The sequence below is a fragment of the Bidens hawaiensis genome, unplaced genomic scaffold, assembly GCF_021521415.1.
Source record: "Bidens hawaiensis isolate Kalapana, Puna unplaced genomic scaffold, B.hawaiensis_p1.1 tig00003241_1, whole genome shotgun sequence".
Taxonomy (NCBI): domain Eukaryota; kingdom Viridiplantae; phylum Streptophyta; class Magnoliopsida; order Asterales; family Asteraceae; genus Bidens; species Bidens hawaiensis.
Window position 1 is genome coordinate 534,678 of NW_027491177.1, and position 21,316 is coordinate 555,993.

Below are 21,316 nucleotides of genomic sequence, written 5' to 3' on the forward strand. Positions count from 1 at the left end.
GTTCTCAATTTCAAAATAGTTCTTACATATATATATATATATATATAATTATACCACTCATGATTTTATTTTATTCAAATATCACATAATTAACATTATTGATGTATAATCAAAGTACATCATTTTAATTTAGTTATGTCACATTTATTTTTACCTAAAGTTATTTATCTTTTAAAAGATGAAAAATATTTTCTTATGCCATTTAAGTTTTGGTCAAACCTCATTCCCCAAAGCACTCTCTTAATCAATTTTTTCATTAAAATATTCTTAAAAGTAACCTCCTCATTTTAGTACAAATAAGAACTCACTCTTAACCCTTTCATTCTTTACACAACTCTTTGACAAGTTCAAGAGATTATTTTTCCATTTCAAATGTAGGATTTCAATTATTCAAGTCTTCTTTACCTTATTTCTATTTATTTTAATTCTTGTTCATACTTGTTAATCAAATAGTCACATGACCATAACACAATCATGTCTAGGAATCCACATAATCCATTCACCATGGTGTATAGAGTGGATGAGACAAAGAACACAAGGAGATGGTCGATTACACGAATGTCACACTTGAAACGTTCTTACATCTTTATTTATCTGTTTTGAATCTTTATTTTTTTTATTCAAATGACCCAAGGATTTTTAATGATATATGCTCATAAATGTTATATAATCATATTCAAAAAGTCCATAATTTTATTTCATTAAAATCCTTGTCAAAATCGTTAAAATATTGCTTCTAGCAATATTTCAGTTTTGAAATTAGATATAGCTGTAAAGGAAATAGGCATATCTTGTTCATAACAAACTGAAAAAGTGCAATACCAACTCTATGATATACTTCATTGAAATACCGTTCTAAAAACTATTTTTACGTATTTTAATTCATTCGTATGAATTCGCAATCAATATTTTATAAATATTGCATAGATTCGTACCCTCTGATTTACATGGTTGTTTGGCCTATTTAGGTTAAGAATTTGTAAAACTTTTATGAATGAAAGTCGGTCAAAACATTCTAGTTTAGTAGACTGGAAAGTTTTACTTTAAAATAAAATTGTTTAATATTTTAAATGCCTTAAACAAAACATAACAGTTTCCTGTTCAAAAACTGAGTTTGTATTTCATCTTCCTTTTTGATCTTTTCCTTGTTTTTATCTTATTATTTTATTCATTTGGTTTAGTATTCTTTAAACTTTACAATCCCGTTAGTTAGTCTCAATTATTTTTTTTTATTTATAATTCATGAGGTTCGATCGATCATTTTCTTTAACGTGCTTTCGGTTGTCATTCCAAGTTTAGCTTTAATCTCAAATGTGAGTTTCTCACACCCCCTTTTTACTCTTTTACTACTTTTAGGGGTAGCATATATATCCTATTCAAATTACAATTTTGTTTATTCATTATTTATAAACTACAATTCGTTACATGGACTTGTGTGTTTACTTGTTTACTTGCTCAAAGATTACGTGCTCATGGTTTCCTCATTAAGTATGATCATACCCCCCCCCCCTTGAGCTCAAGACATTTGTTGTTATGAGTGAAAAAAGGCCTCATTATCCGAGTACGTTGATGCACAATCTCAACTAGAAAGTACCTTACTTGCGCTTATCTGAGTACGTTAGTGCACAATCCCAACTGGAAAGGACTTTACTTGCTCATTTACACTTGTTCATGGAATTGTATGATTTTTATGTACTTATAAAAAACTTGTGTGAACTCACTAACTATTCATTTAGTTGACATATATATCCTACTTTTAGGGGTAGCATATATATCCTATTCAAATTGCAATTTTGTTTATTCATTATTTATAAACTACAATTCGTTACATGGACTTGTGTGTTTACTTGTTTACTTGCTCAAAGATTACGTGGTTTCCTCATTAAGTATGATCATACCCCCCCCTTGAGCTCAAGACATTTTTTGTTATGAGTGAAAAAAGGCCTCATTATCCGAGTACGTTGATGCACAATCTCAACTAGAAAGTACCTTACTTGCGCTTATCTGAGTACGTTAGTGCACAATCCCAACTGGAAATGACTTTACTTGCTCATTTACACTTGTTCATGGAATTGTATGATTTTTATGTACTTATAAAAAACTTGTGTGAACTCACTAACTATTCATTTAGTTGACATATATATCCTACTTTTAGGGGTAGCATATATATCCTATTCAAATTGCAATTTTGTTTATTCATTATTTATAAACTACAATTCGTTACATGGACTTGTGTGTTTACTTGTTTACTTGCTCAAAGATTACGTGGTTTCCTCATTAAGTATGATCATACCCCCCCCCCTTGAGCTCAAGACATTTGTTGTTATGAGTGAAAAAAGGCCTCATTATCCGAGTACGTTGATGCACAATCTCAACTAGAAAGCACCTTACTTGCACTTATCTGAGTACGTTGGTGCACAATCCCAACTGGAAAGGACTTTACTTGCTCATTTACACTTGTTCATTGAATTGTATGATTTTTATGTACTTATAAAAAACTTGTGTGAACTCACTAACTATTCATTTAGTTGACATTATTTTATATATATGCTACAGATACATTTATTCGAAGTTGAGACAAGAAGAAGACACTAAAACTTAGGTTATATTGATAAATGGACAAATTGTTAATTGTTCTTGTATTTTTTTGTATTTTTCTTTTATTTCTTGTTACAAACTTGTGTACTTGATGTTTAAATTAATTAATGATAATATTGTCACTTAATAGTGTCACATGTGTTTTGAGCAATCTGTACGTCACACTCAGGCGTTTTCGCTTTAGCCGGGGTGTTACAGATTGGTATCAAAGTCGTGACTATAAGATATGACATTAGACGTAGTGTCCTAGTTGGTTATAGCTTATTTTTATTTATTTAGGGTTGCATGATTAGAAATTATGTGTGCCCTATTTGATTGTTCGATGCATATTATTTGGTTATTATTGATTTGTTTATGCCTCATGTACACAAATGTTGTTATACTTTGGCTCATGCACACAAACATCACACAGTAGTCCAAGGCTCATGCCTAAAGCAAATATTTTCAAACATTTTTTCAATAATCGCTTTCCTTTTGGTTTTCCGACATTTTTTCTTCTTAAAGATGGTTCTACGTGGCGGGTATGTAGTAAACTGTAAGAGGGACGTGCGTGTTTTCCGAACTCTTGACACCGAGGTCGTTGAAACCTAAGGATAAGCAATGCGCATAAATCCCAACCAGACGCGGGGCCCGGTTGCTTCCCTAGAGAGTTTGGAAAGGGCGTGAGACCTATTAAGCCAAAGCATACCACCTTCAACATCATATGAAACAACTTTAAGATTTCAAACGTGATCATGTCCTCTTTATGTATAGGAATATGGTTACACCCCTAAGGATGTCACACAAGTCATGGTGGTTCATGCGACGTGTGATTCCAATGTTTTACAATGTGTTTTAACTGAAAGACTGTCAAGTCGTGGTGATTCACGAATACCTAGCTTTTGGTTCGATTTGATTACGTATTTTGATTTTTTTGTGTTGTAATACGAGAATAGTCGAATTTCAACTCAGTTTTACTAATTATTATTATAGTTTAATATTGAAACTTCGAAAAGTCATGGTGATACATGAATTGTCGAGTTTCAAATTGATTATTTTCTTTAAATATACATTTATTAATAAGATTTAAAATTGAAACTTCGAAAATTCATGGTGATACATGAACTGTCGAGTTTCAATTTGATTATTATTATATATGTATATATATATATTTATATATATATACATGTATATATATTAGGCTACAACACCGTTACACCCCTAAAACAAAAACCCACAATTTACTGACTGGGTGTCACATGACACAAAACGCCCCCTTTTACAGCCCCTCCACTATACATAGTCTCATACCAAGAACTTTGAAATCTGTAAACATAATGAATGGGGTGTAAAAAATAGGACCATTGATGAATAGGATCCTTTTATAAGTCAAAAACAACCTCACAGTTAATAGGTAATTTTAACTAGTATTAATACTAGTGTTTTACGGCTGGGTGTAAAACTGTTTATTTGATTTAGTTATTATATATATTTAAATTACTTTATTTGAAAATGAAAATTATAAGATTTTATGTGAGTTATCATGTAGATGTCCAACTTATATTTTATTAAAATTATCACTGGTTAGATAACATTTATAAACCAAATAATTTTCTATAGAATGTGAAACTTTATTAGGTTTACAAGAATTTTGTCACTTTCAAAATATAAAACTGTAAACTATGATTCGGTACAAAAAAAGAAAAATAAAAGAAATATGAATTACACATTCACTCCACTTGAAAACATGAAGTCACCACCACCGTCATTGTCTTTGGTCACCATCCCTTCTCCAATGGCCAGTAACTTTCATGAACCACAAGAAATCCGAACGTTTACTTATTTCTTAAAACTCTAAAATTTGAGACATTATACCAAGTGCTCGTTTTTTAACATGGTACAATTGATTATGGAGTGAAACATAAGATGGACCTAACAACATGAGCAATCTAAAAGATCATTGTTAGACATGAATGAGAGCTCTTGGTCTAAGAGGGTAGTTACTTGCACCATAAGACTTCTTCACCAAAAAAATCGTTGATGTGTGTAGTTAAAAACCTTTTGCAGTTGGAAAATCATGTCGTGTGTTGTCGCTTCATTCACCACCTAATCCAGTTATCCATAAGATCCTCACGTCTAAACAAAATTTTAATAATCTGAAATTGAAACTCTAAACCTAATGGTTCGTTTGTTTGGTTAATTTTTTTAAGGAATTTGAATTTGGAACTAAAATTTGACAAAAAGTTTTGAATCTAAATGAGCTTGGGATCACTCAAGGAACTTGATTTTGTAATGAATTTGGATGACAAAAAAATATAAGAGCATTTGTAATTGGGCCCATGCCATATCACCCGAATTGGACGTGGAATATTGCCCACAAGGACGTTTTTTGGGCAAATAACAGGCATAAGACTTTTGTGTGTGTTGAGTCGATATATTAACCGGATCAAAGCCTTTCAACTTACTGATGTAAATGTCATGCTCTAATAAAAGAACAAGTATTTATATGACTTAATACTTATAACTAGTACGGGTAAGTAAGAACATCTCCACAAGGGATCAGTGAAAAGTGCTACTTTGACTCATGACTCAAAACTAAGTAACTAGGCGGATTGACGATGTCAAATAGTTTCGAAAGATGTTTTGAATATGACACGATTACCTAATGGTATATAAACAATTATGAGAAAAGAGTGATTCACTTCAGGTTCAAGTAATGTGATAATAAACTAGTCACGGATTCTGTTAAGTTGATTGCGCAGTAATTACTAGACCTAGTAGCTTGGTTGTGATGACAAATGAAACCCTATCCGAATTGTTGACACAACTGAACACGATCTACCTAATTACTGATTTTTTATTATGAAAACCAATTATTATGCAATGACTAACGGTTATTGAACCATGGCTATAAGAACCTAGTCCTTAATGCCGATGAACACGACCGAATAGTTAATTTAAGGTATGATAATCAAAACACAAATTGTTTAAACAATCAATTACGAAAGCAAAGCAAGATAAAATGATATATTCAATCAAGCTCTTAATCAATGAAACACATAAAATCCAATCATAATCAATTTACACAAAACCCTAGCCTAAAGTGATCACAAAGGTTTTTAGCCTAGCATCTGCATATCGATTAACTCGCTTATCCGATGAAAGGATGAAACCATGGACTGATTGGACGAACAAGAGGCTCTGGGATGATGCAAAATCGCCTTAGGGTTCTTCTACGACAGTTGGCATGAAAAATATCTTGAATGGAGGCTGAAAAATACTTTTATAAGATTTAAGCTAATTTTTGCCGTTTTAAGACTCTTTCGCGTAGCGCGAGTGACAAAATAGTCGGGCCTTCTTTCCAGATTCTTCGTGTAGCGCGAAGGGCTTTCGTGATAGGGGTATCTTGGCATTTTCTTATTTTCTGCATTGGGATGCGTGCCAGCCACTTCCGCTCTTCTAAATCATCATTTCAAGCTCGTGAATAGCATCAATAAGCATCCGTATCGTCTAAAGACCTGAAACACATAAACATGTTTGAAATGCCAATGCGCACATAATATTTAAACTAAACTGAACCAGTTAATATGATATAATACGTAAATATACCCGGTCATCACTTACCAATAGTTTTAAATAACTAAAAAACAAAACTCTGGTTAAACCATTACACACTTTAATAGTTGGTGTTAATGAAAACTCGGCTACCTACATTGCAATGACAAGATGATAAATACGTTTTTCATATTTTTTTAGTGAAACGGGGCTAGCTATTTATTTTAGTTTTAGGCTTTTAGCAACGAGGTGTTTACGATTTATTATCTTGATCGTTTTTCACTCGTGTCATTATTCTTTTCTTCATCCAAACATATCCGCACGTGACCCCCGCCAAAGCTTACGTCAGCCGTCCCGCCGGCCAATTGCGACAATTCGGCTCCGGCGTAGATTAATCAAGTAATATCTTTCCACAATCTAATTTCTTTAAATTAAAATCCTCTTTAATATATATATCGTTCTTTACTGTTCAGGTTTTATTGTTGATTGTGAAATTTAAAACCCTAAGTTTCATTCATAGGTGTTCAGCATACTTATATTACCATTTACCAGTTAGTTTTTTTGCATAATAAGTTGTCCAGTTACAGGCTGCATTGCATTTGTTATCAAGGTTGTATGATTATTGTTACATATATTGTTTTTTGTGGTGGAAACAATCATGAATGGTTTTGTGTTTTCGTTATCGGTTCAATGATGTTATATTTGATCAATTGAACAGGTTGGAAGGAAGCAATGGTTTTCTCATCATCCTATTTTCAGCTGGTAACTTCAAACTACTTCTACAATTTTTTTAGTTTTCAATTGGGGGCTGCTATAGAAACGCCAACCCTGGAAGTGTACACCAGTGTGCGTGTCACGTTTATGGGCTGTTTAATGGTTGAATGGGTTGTATTCTGTCAAATAAAGTCTGCACACCAGAGTCTGTCTCATTATAAGGGCCGTATGATAAGAGTGAAAAATGGTCATACATCATGTATAGTAATCACACTAGTCATTTCTTTGTTAGTCAAACACATCATACAGGCGTATGACTCGCATCTTATACGTTCCATATGACCATTTTTCGCCTATCATGCAACCCATATGGTCATTTTTCTCCTGTTGGCTCGTATGACACATCAGTATTGTCTGAATAGTGTGTGAATGGTGTTCCTTTGGACACAACCTTTCTAGTTACAGGCCTATGTATTCATCAATAATATGATATTGGTGACGGTGTTGTTTTTAGTGGTCATGGGATGGTTGTGACACCTAGGATTATTATATGGATAAAAAGAACTAAAAAGGACCGTTTAGATAAGTCCTTTTTTGCAGTTAAAGAGTTCTTGAATGATTTTGTGTAAAAAAAGGTTTGATCTTTTGGCAAATAGTTCATATCTTAGTGCTTCATTTTAGCAGGAATGTGTCACTGGGTGCTCCTACACACATTTCTGTGTGTGAATTTATAATTACTGATCAATTATTCATTTATGCAGTATTTGTACAAATACAATGTTGTGGAATCTGTTATTTTAACTTTTCATACATATATATTTGTGTGTTATAATTTTATACCAACATTTTCATTCTGGTTGCAGTCTGCTTTTAATGGACTTTATTGCTCTACATATAAAGATCCAACTAAGACGCATTTAGAACATAGTAAGTGGTCTTATTTTATTCATCAACACCTGTTTTCTTGAAGTTATACAGCAATTTACAGTTATTATAAGCACCAATGGGGGTTAACTGAAATCATCTAACTTGGTTGATGTTTTGTGCAGATGGTATTCAGAACCGTGTATTCTTTAGTAAAGCCATAATCCCCTACAAATCTCAATGCTTTCTTCACACACGAGAAAGGCTAGCCAACATGTCTGCAAGTTATAAATTACCTAAACAAAATAAAAAATCAAGATCTGTAATCGTTAGATCTGAAATTGCCGGTACCGGGTCACCTGAAACATCCTATCGATTATCAGGTTCTACTCATCCCAACTTCTAAATTTTCAAACTTGCCATTTCATCATCATCATCATCATCATCATCGTACTCAGTATATCCCACCAATAGCAAAGCTATGGTAGGGTCTGAGGAGGGTAAGATGTAGGCAGCCTTACCTCTACCCCATAGGGATAGAGAGGCTGCTTCCGGTGAGACCCCCGGCTCGATAGTAGTTTTGCATCAAGCCTTGGACATAAGGCACATAGCACTCAATCATCGGGACACCGGCTGATCGGTGCATGTACCCTTATCTTTCAGCTATCAACGCCACTACATGATGCCTGATTAACCGTCCGTCACTTTTAACGTTATTTTCACGAGATTAGTAAAATAACGTCAAAATTAGTGCAATTTCACTTTTGCCCACCCGAGGGTTCACACATATATACATCATATGTGCGCACCGCAAGCAGGGCTACAAACTTGCCATTTATTTCTCTTATTAATGATTATTATCTATATTTTAAAACTGTAGAAATCCAGTTGGTCTCAAAAATCAGAGGAATTTGTTTCTACACGGTTACATCCTTCGTTGCCATATTTCTGTTTGTGGCCATGGTGGTGGGCCATCCGTTTGTGCTCTTACGGGATCGATACCAAAGGAATATTCATAACTTTATTGCTAAAATTTGGGCATCTATGACAATCGCTCCATTTTTTAGATTAAAGATTCAGGGTTATGAGAATCTACCTCCAAAAGATTCTCCAGCTGTGTATGTGTCTAACCACCAAAGCCTTTTGGACATATATACCCTTTTAACGTTAGGCAGAAACTTCAAATTTGTCAGCAAGACTGCAATTTTCCTCTACCCCGTTGTCGGGTGGGCCATGTTCTTGTTAGGCACTATTCCTCTGAAACGTATGGACCGAAAGAGCCAACTGGTATCTAGATTATGATTATCTAATATATCCAATTTTGCTGTATTTTTCAAACTTATGAAGTATTTTTAACTAGTTTGTTAAATGTAGCAAACTCTAAAACGATGCATGGAACTTGTAAAAGTTGGTGGGTCTGTTGTCTTTTTTCCAGAGGGTACGCGAAGTAGGGATGGAAGTTTAGGCACCTTCAAGGTGAGTTTGATTTTTTATCACAGCTTTTAAATATGGAGAAATTAAATAAACATGTTTTTGGTTTTTTGTAGAAAGGTGCATTTAGTATTGCTGCAAAAACTGGAGTTCCTGTCGTTCCACTCACTCTTGTGGGGACAGGTAATATTATGCCTGCAGGGATGGAAGGTACACTAAACGCGGGAACTGTTAAAATTGTCATTCACCAGCCCGTTGTAGGAGATAATACTGATATATTATGCACCAATGTTAGAAATGTAATTGCGGATGAACTCGATCGCCATGGTTGACTGTACTGTATATGGAAGAAATTTTGTTAGTTTTACTTGTCATCTATTAATTTGTTTGCATAACGTTTAGTTTTTTGGTTAATGTTTTGTTTACCTGTGAGCATTTTAAGTTAAACTATAGTAGATCACTAGGCAGTGTACTAGTATTCTGCTTATAAGTATGGTGCACTGTTAAGTTATGGACAAGGTAAGACCTTTTAAAATTATTCTGATAAAAACAAAAAAAAATGACAGCATACATTTTAGTTGAGATGATAGAATGAGAGGGTGATGTTAAATGTTTTTGTCGTTAGTCTTTTCATTTATTTTGTGGGTCATATTTTCAGATTTTAGTGCATTTATTGTTAAGATTGTGCAAGGGGATGCACACACCACAGCCCATATGGTCATACAGGTGGTATGAAAGATGAAAATTGGTTATACGACCAACACAAAAATGACTTATGTGACAACGGACATCACTAACAAGGTCATACAACCCGTATGACCATTTTTCTTCTATGATGACATCATATGGTGTATCTATAGTTAGTGGTTGTCTGGTATTAAACACAACTGCATGAAAATGTAAGCATATTGGTGTAAACTACATTGAGTTCGAGACAAGCTTGGTTCATGGATAAATTTACAAGCTTGAGCCCGGCTATTATAATAAGTTATAATATGAATGTTATAATCCAAGAAGATGAGATAATGGGTGGAAGTTCACATGATTCAAAAAGCAAACCCCATTGGTTTTGGCTGTCATCATTATATTTACATTAACCAAACAAAACAATCCTCAAACCCAAACCCAGCCTCAAACCATAACATTATTTCCACATTACATTAAACAACCAAAAGCTCACAACCACACCCTTCACTTTTTACTACCTTTCTTCTTTCTCCAAAACAATCTTTTCAGAATCCCACCACCACTGTTATTCTTCTTGTTTGGTACAACTGACAAAAAGTTCAACAAAGCTTCTTCATCCTTTTCATCTTTCACTCCCTTTACACTTACAAACATCGGCGGGGACATAATAACCACAGGTTTTGAATTTCCATCCAATATTGCCGGTGACGTGACAGTACGAGAAATCCCTTTCGGTTTCTGAGACCGTGGTGCTCCTGTGGGGTCCTCGGTAATCATTTTGTCAAGTAGCGAGACACGCTGGTTGTTTTTGTTGGATGAGGGCGATGTGGTAATTTCACAAGTGTCGGATAAAGACGTGTCTATGGGTAGAGAAGCCATTGCCTTTAACTGTTTCCCAAGGTTAACAATGGTTTCTTGACATTCAGCTAACTTATGTGACGCTGCTGTTAGTTCTTGTGCCTGCTTAATCAAGTCATTAGATGTCATGATAAGCATAAAACTTGAATACAATGATTCGGTAAAAAGACTTACACTTGAAAGGGTTGTCTCATTGTCATTTTCTGTCACACTGAAATAATACACTATTTAAGTACTTACACAAGTTACAATATTTGTTTATAACTTTATATATTTAATAAATTATAGATAAAGATAATACCTTTTTTGCTCTTCCAAAGATTTAGTTTCTTGATGAGCTTCATTGGGGTGTTTTTTAATATCTTTCGCCTTCATATCTACGTCTGTTTGGTCTTCAATGGTTTCCTTTTGTTCGTTTGGAACGCTCTTTAATTCTTGAAGTTGAGTAATTAAGGACGCACACTTGGCACTCTCGGATTGGAGTTTACCTTCCAATTCTCTATTAACTGATTCAAGATTTGCCATGTCATCTTTCAGTTTTCTAACTTCTTCCCTCGCATTTGGTTCCAAGTGGAAAATCTTATTTCTTATATTCCCAGAAGCAGCCATAGGCCAACCTGGTACCTGGTCTTTTGAAAAAGTCAACTTATCCGCTTCCGACAAGTGGATCCCACCTTCCACCTCACTCTCGCTTCGAGTTTCATCCCACTCAAACTGCTTCTTGATTTCATTCTTCATGCTACTCACATCTTGAAGTGAAAAACAATGGTTGACTATCCATGTCAGCGAAGAAGTCAACCAACCTTCCCATTGACCAACTTATTACAGATCTGAAGAAATTCTTCCAAAATTGCCCTCAGTTCAGATGTTTTCCACTGAAACACATGAACAGTGTACCCTGTTGGTGTTTCCGATAAATCGTCATTCTTCTCAGATAATCTTATCCCTTCAATAAGCTCAACAAGTTTCTGTATTGATTTGTTGATTTCATCATAATTGTAGCCATTTGCATCTTTCTTGTCGATTGCCACGTCACTATTGCAGTTACCTTTTTCTGCTAAAACGACTTTGATATCATCTGCAAATGGTTTGTCAACAGAGACCAGAGCCAATTTCTCCATCTCAACAAAGTCATCCATCAAACCTATATCTGAAGCTCCAACTGTATTGTATGACGGTGCCCAAGATCCCGCCATACTGACTTTTTCATCACTGCCCATGTCAGATGTTTGACTTTTTGACAACTCGATTGTTTTCTGGTGAAGGAATTCTTTAAGAAGCTTGTTCTCTTCTTCAAATGAAATTAACTGCTCGGTCAAGAAGCTGATCTTTTTACTATAGTCGGTTGACTCCATTGGAAAAGGGTTTGACCTTCTTCTATTAACTTCAGCTACATTCTTCATCTTTGCCATGTCAGCAGGGCCAGGAAGACGTTTCTGAACAAGCAGGCGTAACCTTTGGGCTTCTGTTTCCAGTTTTGCAATTTTCTTGACACTTTCTATATACTGTTTGTGTGCCATGTCAGACGTTCTGCGGTTAAACTCCCGTTCTTCGTTTCTGATCTCGAGCTCCTTTTCTAACACTTGGATTTCATAACCTAAAGAAGCGTTTTCTCTTTGTGTTGACTCGAGTTGACTCACGGCAGCTCGAAGATCATAATCCAACTGAGCCCTCACCAAGTGTTGTTCATCAATAATCTTTTCTTTTACTGAAAGAGTGCTACTTAGTTGAGTGTACTCCAAACTTAGTTTTGAAACTTTCTTATTGGATTCTGCTAGTTTTTCTTCTAAAGCTATTATTCTTTTTTCGTATTCTTTGGATGTTTTCATCACAGCATCATGAATCCGTTTTTCCTGTTCTTCACGAACAAAACGCAGCTGCTGCATACACTAGTCCAATGCTGAGTCAGCGCTACACTGTTGTGTAGCTTTCCCTAATTCTTGCTTCAGTGCTAAAACTTCTATTTCAGATTTTTCCCATTCTGTATGGTGGATATATTATTATATTATTTAATTAATGCAAATGTAAAATCTAATTTAAAAATATTACAAATAACCAGGGGTGTGCAGAAAACCGAACTAACCAACCCATAACCAAATTAACGAATGAAACCAAACCAATATAACCGAAGTACCAAACTGTACCAAAAACCGGCGGGGGTCGGTTTAATGATTAACAAGGTTTCCATAACCACCAAAACTGAACCAAACCGATTAAATGTATTTTTTTAAAAATATTATAGATTATATGTATTTTCTAGTGATATATAATATACTAATATATACAAATTTCTAATAACAATTCATTCCATTGTCAAAAACTTTCAAGCCCATGCTTTCAGGCTCAAATAATGCCCGATATTATATTGTTTTGAGTTAGTTTTAGCTAGGTCCAAATTCACAGTTTTCAGAACCAATTAACCGAAACTGACATCTTGGTTATGGTTATAGTTTTGGTTTTGGGCCAAAACCGACCCATGCATAGCCCTACAAATAACCTTGAATGGCTTCTTTAGCAATGTTTGTCTGCTTCTTTGCTATTTCATCTTTAGCATTAATCTCAGCTACTGCAGCCATAAGCTTTTCATCTAAAATTTCCAAATCTCTTTCCAGTTCCACTTTATCAGCCTGCAATACAGAAAAACCACCTCAATTGTGAACTCAAAAGTCAAGTTTGACCTTGAAACACAAAAAGTCAAAGAAAATGATGATATGTCTACCTCATCTTCATTCCCTCTGTTCACTTTATCAGCTGCAATCATTGTTTTTTCAGTGGATTTTTTCTTCCAAATCCATGCTTTGTTTTCCATCACTTAACAAAACCTTAAAGTCAAAAATGCATGATGGATAACTTAAATTATAGACAATATGCCCCACTCAAGAAAAAGACATAAAATGAACTTATTGTCAAGATAATAATCTAATCTAAGAAAAAACTTATTCAAAAAAATCATTTCAATTCATGCTTTTATCAACAAACACTAGGAGTGAGCAATAACCAAACCGAGATTAACCAATAATCGAATTAACTTGAAAGAGGTTATTGGTCCTTTTTTGTACCCTAAGTTAACCGAAACAAACTGAACAAAACCATTCATATTTTTAGTTTTTATACCTCCATTTTATCTATATATATATATATACAATTCATGATTTATACATTCAATTTCATGAATTATTAAGTAAAAATTTTACCCAAGCTTGATTTTGGTTATTAACCGAACCGAAACCGAATAAACCAAACCGATTAACCGAAAACTGATTGGTTAATTCGATTGAGGCTAATAACCGAACCAAACTGAACCGTGCACACACCTAACAAAAATTTGGGGATTTCCATTCTTAGTTGAAAACTTCAATGCAAGTGGATCTATAATAATAAAGATGATTCTAGTCTTTTGAGAGATCATAAATCTGGTACCTTACTGTGCATGCATCTCTGAAAGCTTCAAGCAACTAGCAGAATAAGCTTTGATTCCACTGCACAAGCCATAATAAATCAGAAATTAGTTTTGAGCTTATGTTCAAATCTTCAGTAAGATATTCTTAAAACAAACATGACTACAAACAAAACAAATCAAAGTGATAATAATAATCAAACAGAAACGACAAAACACTAGAAACAAACAGTTCTGGTCTATGTAAAAGAGAGAGAAACAGTTTAAGTGCATAAATAAATAGCAACTGAAATCAGTTCCAAAGAAGATAGATTGAAGCCGTTGATTAACTACTGAAACTAACAGAAAAGTGTAATAACAGTAAAAAAAAAAAAGGAAAAACTTAATAATAATAAATATAGTAAGGAGTACATACATGGAAAGAAAAGGAAAACATTATGTTGGATGAATCTTGAAACTAAATGAAAGTGAAAGTTAAATAAAATATGAAGAAGAAAAGAAGAAATAAGTGAAGTAGAAATTATTAAATAATTTAGTGAAGTTGGAAGGAGAAAAAAGGTTGCAGAGAGAAGTGAGAAGATGGCAGAAATGGAGAGAAAAGGTCACACCTGATTTCAAGAAAATGAAGGCTTACACGTACGGATATAATAATAATAATAATAATAATAATAATAAATGAAATGAGACAATTTATGAAAGTTGGTTTTTCTTTTTCCAATGTTATTAAATGGAAAACGTACATTTCATTTTCACACACTAAATAAATTCTAGCTTGACTTGTTTATTTGAAGCTTATTAGGCTATGTGGAATATAATGAGTGTGAGTGTAGACCGTAGAGGGTGTTACGTTGTTGGTGAGTGGGGGCGTGAACACCCTCTTTGTGAGTGTTGTAACGATCATTGGTCTAGTTTATTTCTTTTCTTTAGCCGATTAGATGATGACACCCACTTTTGTTATATGGTTTTGTAGTATATTTTATTTAAAAACTATAATTCCTTTCTTAAATGAATGTGAGAGAGATACCTTTCTTATGTGTGTACTGTCTATGTGACGTTGCTCTCTCTCTCTCACACACACACCTGATGTATGCCTCATAGCTGTAGAAAATTCCAATGGTACGACACTGAAACACGTGTGTTGGGGTGGAGAGGCCCGTCGGATGGAGACGGCAAGAGAAAACTGTGTGTGGGGAGAGCCTATGCGTAAGGGTGGGGCGGGGCAAGGTTTGTATGAGAGGGGGGGGGGGGGGGGGGGGGTAGAGGGAAGAAGCCTAGGTAGCCAACGCGAGAGAAGTCAAGCTCTTCGTCCCATCTGCGTTGAAGATGATCTTGTATCTTTAAAATATAAATTCTTTTTGTAAATGTTGAATTTTAGTGTTTTTTTTACAAAGTTGGGGACAAATATCCTAAGCCTCTTTTAGCCCCTTTGTTATCCAAGCCAGCCTTATTATTTGATCAAGTTTGAATGTAAGTTTACACTTTAAAATATAAATTCTTTTTGTAAATGTTGAATTTTAGCGTTTTTTTTTTTTACAAAGCTGGGGACAAATATGCTAAGCCTCTTTTAGCCCCTTTGTTATCCAAGCCGGCCTTATTATTTGATCAAGTTTGAATGTAAGTTTACAATCAAATGGTCTGTGTGTAATATGTAATAGTGTTACATAGTTATGGTGGTCACCATTAACCAATTAACTGGCAGTCACCATTAACCAATTTAGTTAATTGGTTAGTTAATTAGTTGATTGGTCAAATAACCACCAGATAGTTATATAGTCACCAAGTGGTTATATAACCGTTGGGTAATTAAATAACCATTATTCATATTGTTATGAATAGGGATGCCAATGTAAACAGAAAGGGAGTGTCTTTGTTTCGATTAAACAAATCCGTGTTTAGGGTTAATCCCTTGTTCTTATTCTCAGTCCTTGTTTCGTTCTTGAATATATGTTTGACTGTTTTTTACAATTGTTTCTTGGGTCCTACAATCGCAATCAGAGCTAAGGCTCAAAACAAGATCAAGATCATTGTATTCATTCGTCAAACAAGAACTTCAGTGGCGTTTGATATGGTTTAACTAGAAAAGAACTGACAAATCGAGTGGCAATATTAGAATCAATTCGTTGCAAGTTTCAAACATCAAACGATTTTAGTGTTGGGAGAATTGACTGATTCAAAGAAATAGGAAACGGATTTTATTCTCGTTTTAGGAAGTCGAGCATCACTGAGGGTGATTGGCTTCCTAGTATCTGGTTCGAATATGCATGAGGCATTGAAGTATTTACATATTTTGTTAAGTTGCGAGTCACGAGGGCTTGAGGCGGTTGTTGGTTCCTTGATCAAGTTATACATTTGTTATTTATAGAGCCTATGATCAATAATGGTTCGTAACAAGTATTTACATTTGTTGTTGTTTTATACAAAATACAATAATTACAATCATTTTTAATAACTTACACCAAATGCAATACTTATTGTATATTAGGCTAGGTGGTATACACTTCTCAACACCATTCCCCTCATTCGTTACGTCAGCGTCACGTCAGCTTTCTTCCATCATTCATTATCACCCTTCAACCCAGGGTTAAACATCATTCTTCATCATTCACCATTTCCTTTTTTTTTTAATTAAATTTTTGTTTTAATATTTTATATAACACAAAGCGAGCTACATCTGGATAATGGGTAAGCGAGCAACAAACTGCGCCGCTATCCCTATTTGAATCGCAAAGCCTATCCTACTAAATATAAATCCTTGGTTCCTCGGGCTCTGCGAGTCACTGTGGACCACCTTCTGCACTCGCTCCAAGAAGCGAACCGCCTCGGGAGCTAGGGATCCAAATGTGTCGAAGGCAAAGGGAATGAACACGTGCTGATTCTCCAAACACGCTGCCTCATGCTTAGCAACCTTCCTAGATTCCGCTCTCAAAACCGCCTGTCCCGGTACGAAGCCACTGTCTCTCAGCCCCACCAACGGGGACACCCCAGTGAGATCAACACACGCATGCTTACCCCCTGCCCAGCCAAACACAAGAACGTCCGCAGGACGCAAGGTAGATCTTCCCTCTCGCGGATCAGACAGAAAGTTAACAGGAGCCTCTTTCTTGGCTGAGATCCCGGCACGCCTAAGCACATCCCATAAGACATCTCTAACCCAGTCATGACGATACTTGAATCCCGGCAATTCCTTACAGTGGAGGGCATGCTCACCATTTCCTATATTTCTATTTTATTTAATACAATTTTTAACTTTAAAATATATATTTGAAATTATAATAACTAATAAAATAAATTAAAATGCATAAACTAAAAAGGTGGAAACGGTTACATTAATTAAAAAAATAAAAACCATAAACTAAAAAACTAGAAAAAAAGTAAACATAAAAAACTAATACTAAAACTAAAAAATAGAAAGTTAAATTATATTTTTGGCCAAATTTACTTTTTAATGTCAACGCCACTCGAGCTCTTGTCCTTGAAGATGGCTAAGATCTCGCGTTAAAATGTTGAAAGTCGGCCTCGTCTTTCCGCTCAGCCTCCATTAAATGAAGTTTTTCCTGTTCTATCTTAGCCGTCTCTTCGCTTATTTTTTTGCCTCATTTTCATCTTTTCAATTTGCAACTCATTAAAACTTGTAAACTCATCCTTTATAAAATTCAACTTCAGGTCGTTGGTTGAAGACGATCCCGCTCGTTTTCCCTTTGCCTTATCCCTCCCAATCGGACGCTCCAGCAAGGCCGGCTCCGAGAAGACAGAAATTTTTTGGGCGAAAGGCGAAATTTTTTTTGGCCATAAGTGAAAGAAACATTTTATTGGGTAAAAAACTTTTGTATAAAAATAAACTTAAAAATTTCACAAATACGACTAGAACCCACAACCTTTTGTTAGATGTCATACATCTTTGCTACTAGACCAAGCTAGTGGTCATGTAATTGTGTTGAAACATTGATTATACGTATTTTTTTCATAAAAATATATATTTAAAAATAAAAATAAAAAATTCCGGACCTAACGGGGTGTCGGGCCTATGGTCGTCGACTACCCTGCCTCCCCTCATGGCCGGCCCTGCGCTCCAATTCAGCCGGATCGTCATCTCTAAAATCCATATTAAGATCTTGGTTACAACGGGCAACCAAATCACCCGCGCTTTAGTCTCTACTTTCGAAAATTTTTGTCCGCTTCACCGACTCAACCTCCTTCGGCACCGAATGCCACTTTTCACAAAGTCGAACTGTCACACCCAGACTAAGGGCCTAGGCGTGTGACTATTAGTAGGTACCTGTTTTGTAAATATATCAGGGTTGCGGGTTATTTTTGCGAAAGACTTTGTTTATAATAAAATAATAATTTATTTCGAAACCTTTATTTATAATAAAATAATTAATTTATTTGGAAAGATTTTTGGATAATAATTACTCGAGTGTTTGATATATAAACCTCATTAAATATTGTTTCTAATACATTAATAATTTAAAAACTAAGTCATCTCTACCTTGCGAGCAATCAACTCTATGAATGACTATAATTTTTTGCTACCTGCTAATCTGTTTCCCTGAAATGTGGGGGGGGGGGGGGTGGAATACGTTAGCGATATGCTGGTGAATCGTTGACTCTTAAAATACTTAATAAATCTTTATTTGACTGACAATATAGTTTTTTGTACAAGCTCATTGGAAACGTCTCTTATTTCCTGGATTTGTACCACTATCATACACACACAATTACGGTTCTCCGGGAACTGACACCCATTGGAGAACTTTATTATGACTACTAGTCTGTGGCTGCGTAGCCTTGATTGATATACTAGATAAATTATGTTTGAATCCAGACACATGTGTACTCGGTCTGAGTTGCTTTTATTTTATATCTTGTATTTTAATAGGGACCACATAATCCCTTAAATCTTTGTATGTTATAGATCACGTAATCTCATAAATATTTGGCTGACTTTATTAAGACAAACAACCCGTTTATCTTAATGGCTGATTGTAAAAAGGTTTAACGTTCACCTGTGATTGTCTGTTCTGAATGAAGTGGTGATCTCATTTGAAACCTTTGTGAATGAATGATGATTAACCTATAATAAAATAGGTTTATTAAATTATCCGGATCGTCTCTTGATTTGGCTACATACCTTTAGTTTGGTTTTGATAGCTTTAAACTTTGATTTATCATTTGTTTGAATAAAATATTTAAATCTGAAGTCTTTTCATTTATGTCCCAATCATGTGTTAAGTTTCTTTTTTCATAAAGAAATGTCATTGGTATATACCCTTGATTTACAAATTCGTATGTTTCTTACTCATGAAGAAACACCTATTTTGTCTATACCCTTTGTATGTAAACTTTTTACGTTTCTTAATTGTGAAGAAACACTATTTTAGCTATAACCTTTGTATATATAATTTGTATTTCTTAATCATAAAGAAATATTATTTTAACTATTACCTTTTAGTTTGATCAAGGTCTAGCATATACCCCCGACTAGGGTCTAAGCCTTGTTATAATAATAAAATAATAACTTAAGCAGAACCCTTACCTTATGCGGGTATACAAAGTTTATATGCCTAAACTTGTACGAGCAGCACTTATATTCATTGTTGCGTACTAAAGTCTATACCGTCAGAACTTCGGGGCTTGGCATGCACTACGATGTTCGGCATGCAAAACGATGCTCGACACGCAAAACGAGGTGTGCCGATCGTCGGGACTTGTCAGCACCCACTTTGAGTCGAGTTGATTTTGGGCACGTTTACGAGGATATATTTATCGGGTCGAGGGCACGAAATGTGAGGTAGAGAGAGAAAATATTTTAGAGAGAAAGATTTGGTGTGAAGGGGAATGTGCCGTAACCCCCCTTTATCTAGGCTGATTTTGCATCCCATCGAGTATCGCGATGACCTTCTCAAAAGGGTCATCTCGTACCACGATGACATATTATATTCAGAGAGTGCCACGTGTTGACACGTGGCCTGCCACGTGGTGGACACGCATCAACGGTTACTCAACATGGTCATTGCGTATCGCGATGGATTAAGGTTTAGGGCGGTCGCGTATCGCGACACCGCCCTTTCTGAGATTTGGTGAGATAGTCATCGCATAACGTGATGGTTCCTTGGCTATGCCCGTCGCGTATCGCAATGAGTTAATATATCAGAATTTCATTTTTGGTCCCTTTACTTTAATAACTTGTCATGTCTTGGTCTTGCTTCCACTTTCCAAAAACAATAAGGCGGCGATGTGAGCGTGCGAAGTGCAAAGTACGCCATTAAAACGCCACATTGCGTCCTTCGCCCGAGCCCGTGCCCGTGCCCGTGCGCGTAGGGTGCTTTGCACTCTTTGCTAGGACCACTGAGTGCACCATATGTATAAAAAAATATTACTATAGAAACTTTTCTTCTTATAAAGAGTTTTCAAATCTTTCTTACTTTTCATGTGAGGTGAGTTTTATCTTTCTTATTTATACCCATGTAGAATGTTTTCACCTTTTCCATCTTTCCATGTGGAATTTATTTTTTTTCCCATTTCCTTAATATGAGATGGACTTCTTTATAAAATGTTTTTATTTCCTTATTTTCTTAACATGAAATGTTTTTATTTCTTTATTTAATTTTTCCATTACTTATTTTGAGAATATTTTTGATCTCTCAACTTTACTAAGTTGTCAATTTTGAGTCAAAATTTTGGGGATGTTACATCAACAATTTCCCAAACTTGTGGGTATGGAAAGACATGCTTATGTTTGGCAACATATCGACCGTTTGCCAACTTATAAATATCGACGTCATTACTACCACTCGTTGGATTATCCTTGGCGTTGTTGTAGAGATTGTTAAACCATACCACCCTTTTATTCATCTCCCTCCATTTTCCGTTTATGGAACCTTGTCTCCGATATGTCGGGACTTGTAAAATTTTATGATATTTGAGCGCGACGGCCTTCCAAAAACTCGGTCCCGCTTGAGCATTACATAATAACATATAAATAAAATGTAAAACGGAAACATGTTTGAGATCTTTAAAAAAATTATAAAATTGTAAAGAATACCCTATGACGAATTCTCGCTTTCGCTAACCCAAGCTCTTGCCAAAGCGACTTCTTCGGTGGTGTTCCACATGTTAAACTTCTGTTGACCCGGGGGTGCAACAGTTTCGGGTTGGGTTTCTTTAGGGCCTCGCTAATATCTTTTTTTTCGCGGGTTCAGGTTGGGTTTCCAGCACCACCTCTTGAACATC

General features: G+C 35.2%; 1 protein-coding gene and 1 pseudogene across 2 annotated transcripts; one reads left to right on the forward strand and one right to left on the reverse strand.

Moving 5' to 3' along the window:
• Positions 1–6,440: 6,440 nt before the first annotated feature.
• On the forward strand, positions 6,441–9,536 carry LOC143622687 (1-acyl-sn-glycerol-3-phosphate acyltransferase BAT2, chloroplastic-like). Its single transcript, XM_077093757.1, has 7 exons — positions 6,441–6,531; positions 6,851–6,894; positions 7,710–7,773; positions 7,896–8,093; positions 8,591–8,997; positions 9,085–9,186; positions 9,258–9,536. Exons 2-7 carry the CDS (start codon positions 6,865–6,867, stop codon positions 9,471–9,473), a joined length of 1,017 nt encoding a protein of 338 aa, XP_076949872.1. The 5' UTR covers positions 6,441–6,531; positions 6,851–6,864; the 3' UTR covers positions 9,474–9,536.
• A 625-nt stretch (positions 9,537–10,161) lies between these two features.
• LOC143622731 (filament-like plant protein 7) lies at positions 10,162–14,336 on the reverse strand (annotated as a pseudogene). The gene is made up of 6 exons (XR_013151769.1): positions 14,107–14,336; positions 13,406–13,508; positions 13,184–13,313; positions 10,988–12,667; positions 10,861–10,897; positions 10,162–10,788 (listed from the first exon to the last, which is right to left on the reverse strand). The product of XR_013151769.1 is annotated as a filament-like plant protein 7 (transcript).
• Positions 14,337–21,316: the final 6,980 nt, after the last annotated feature.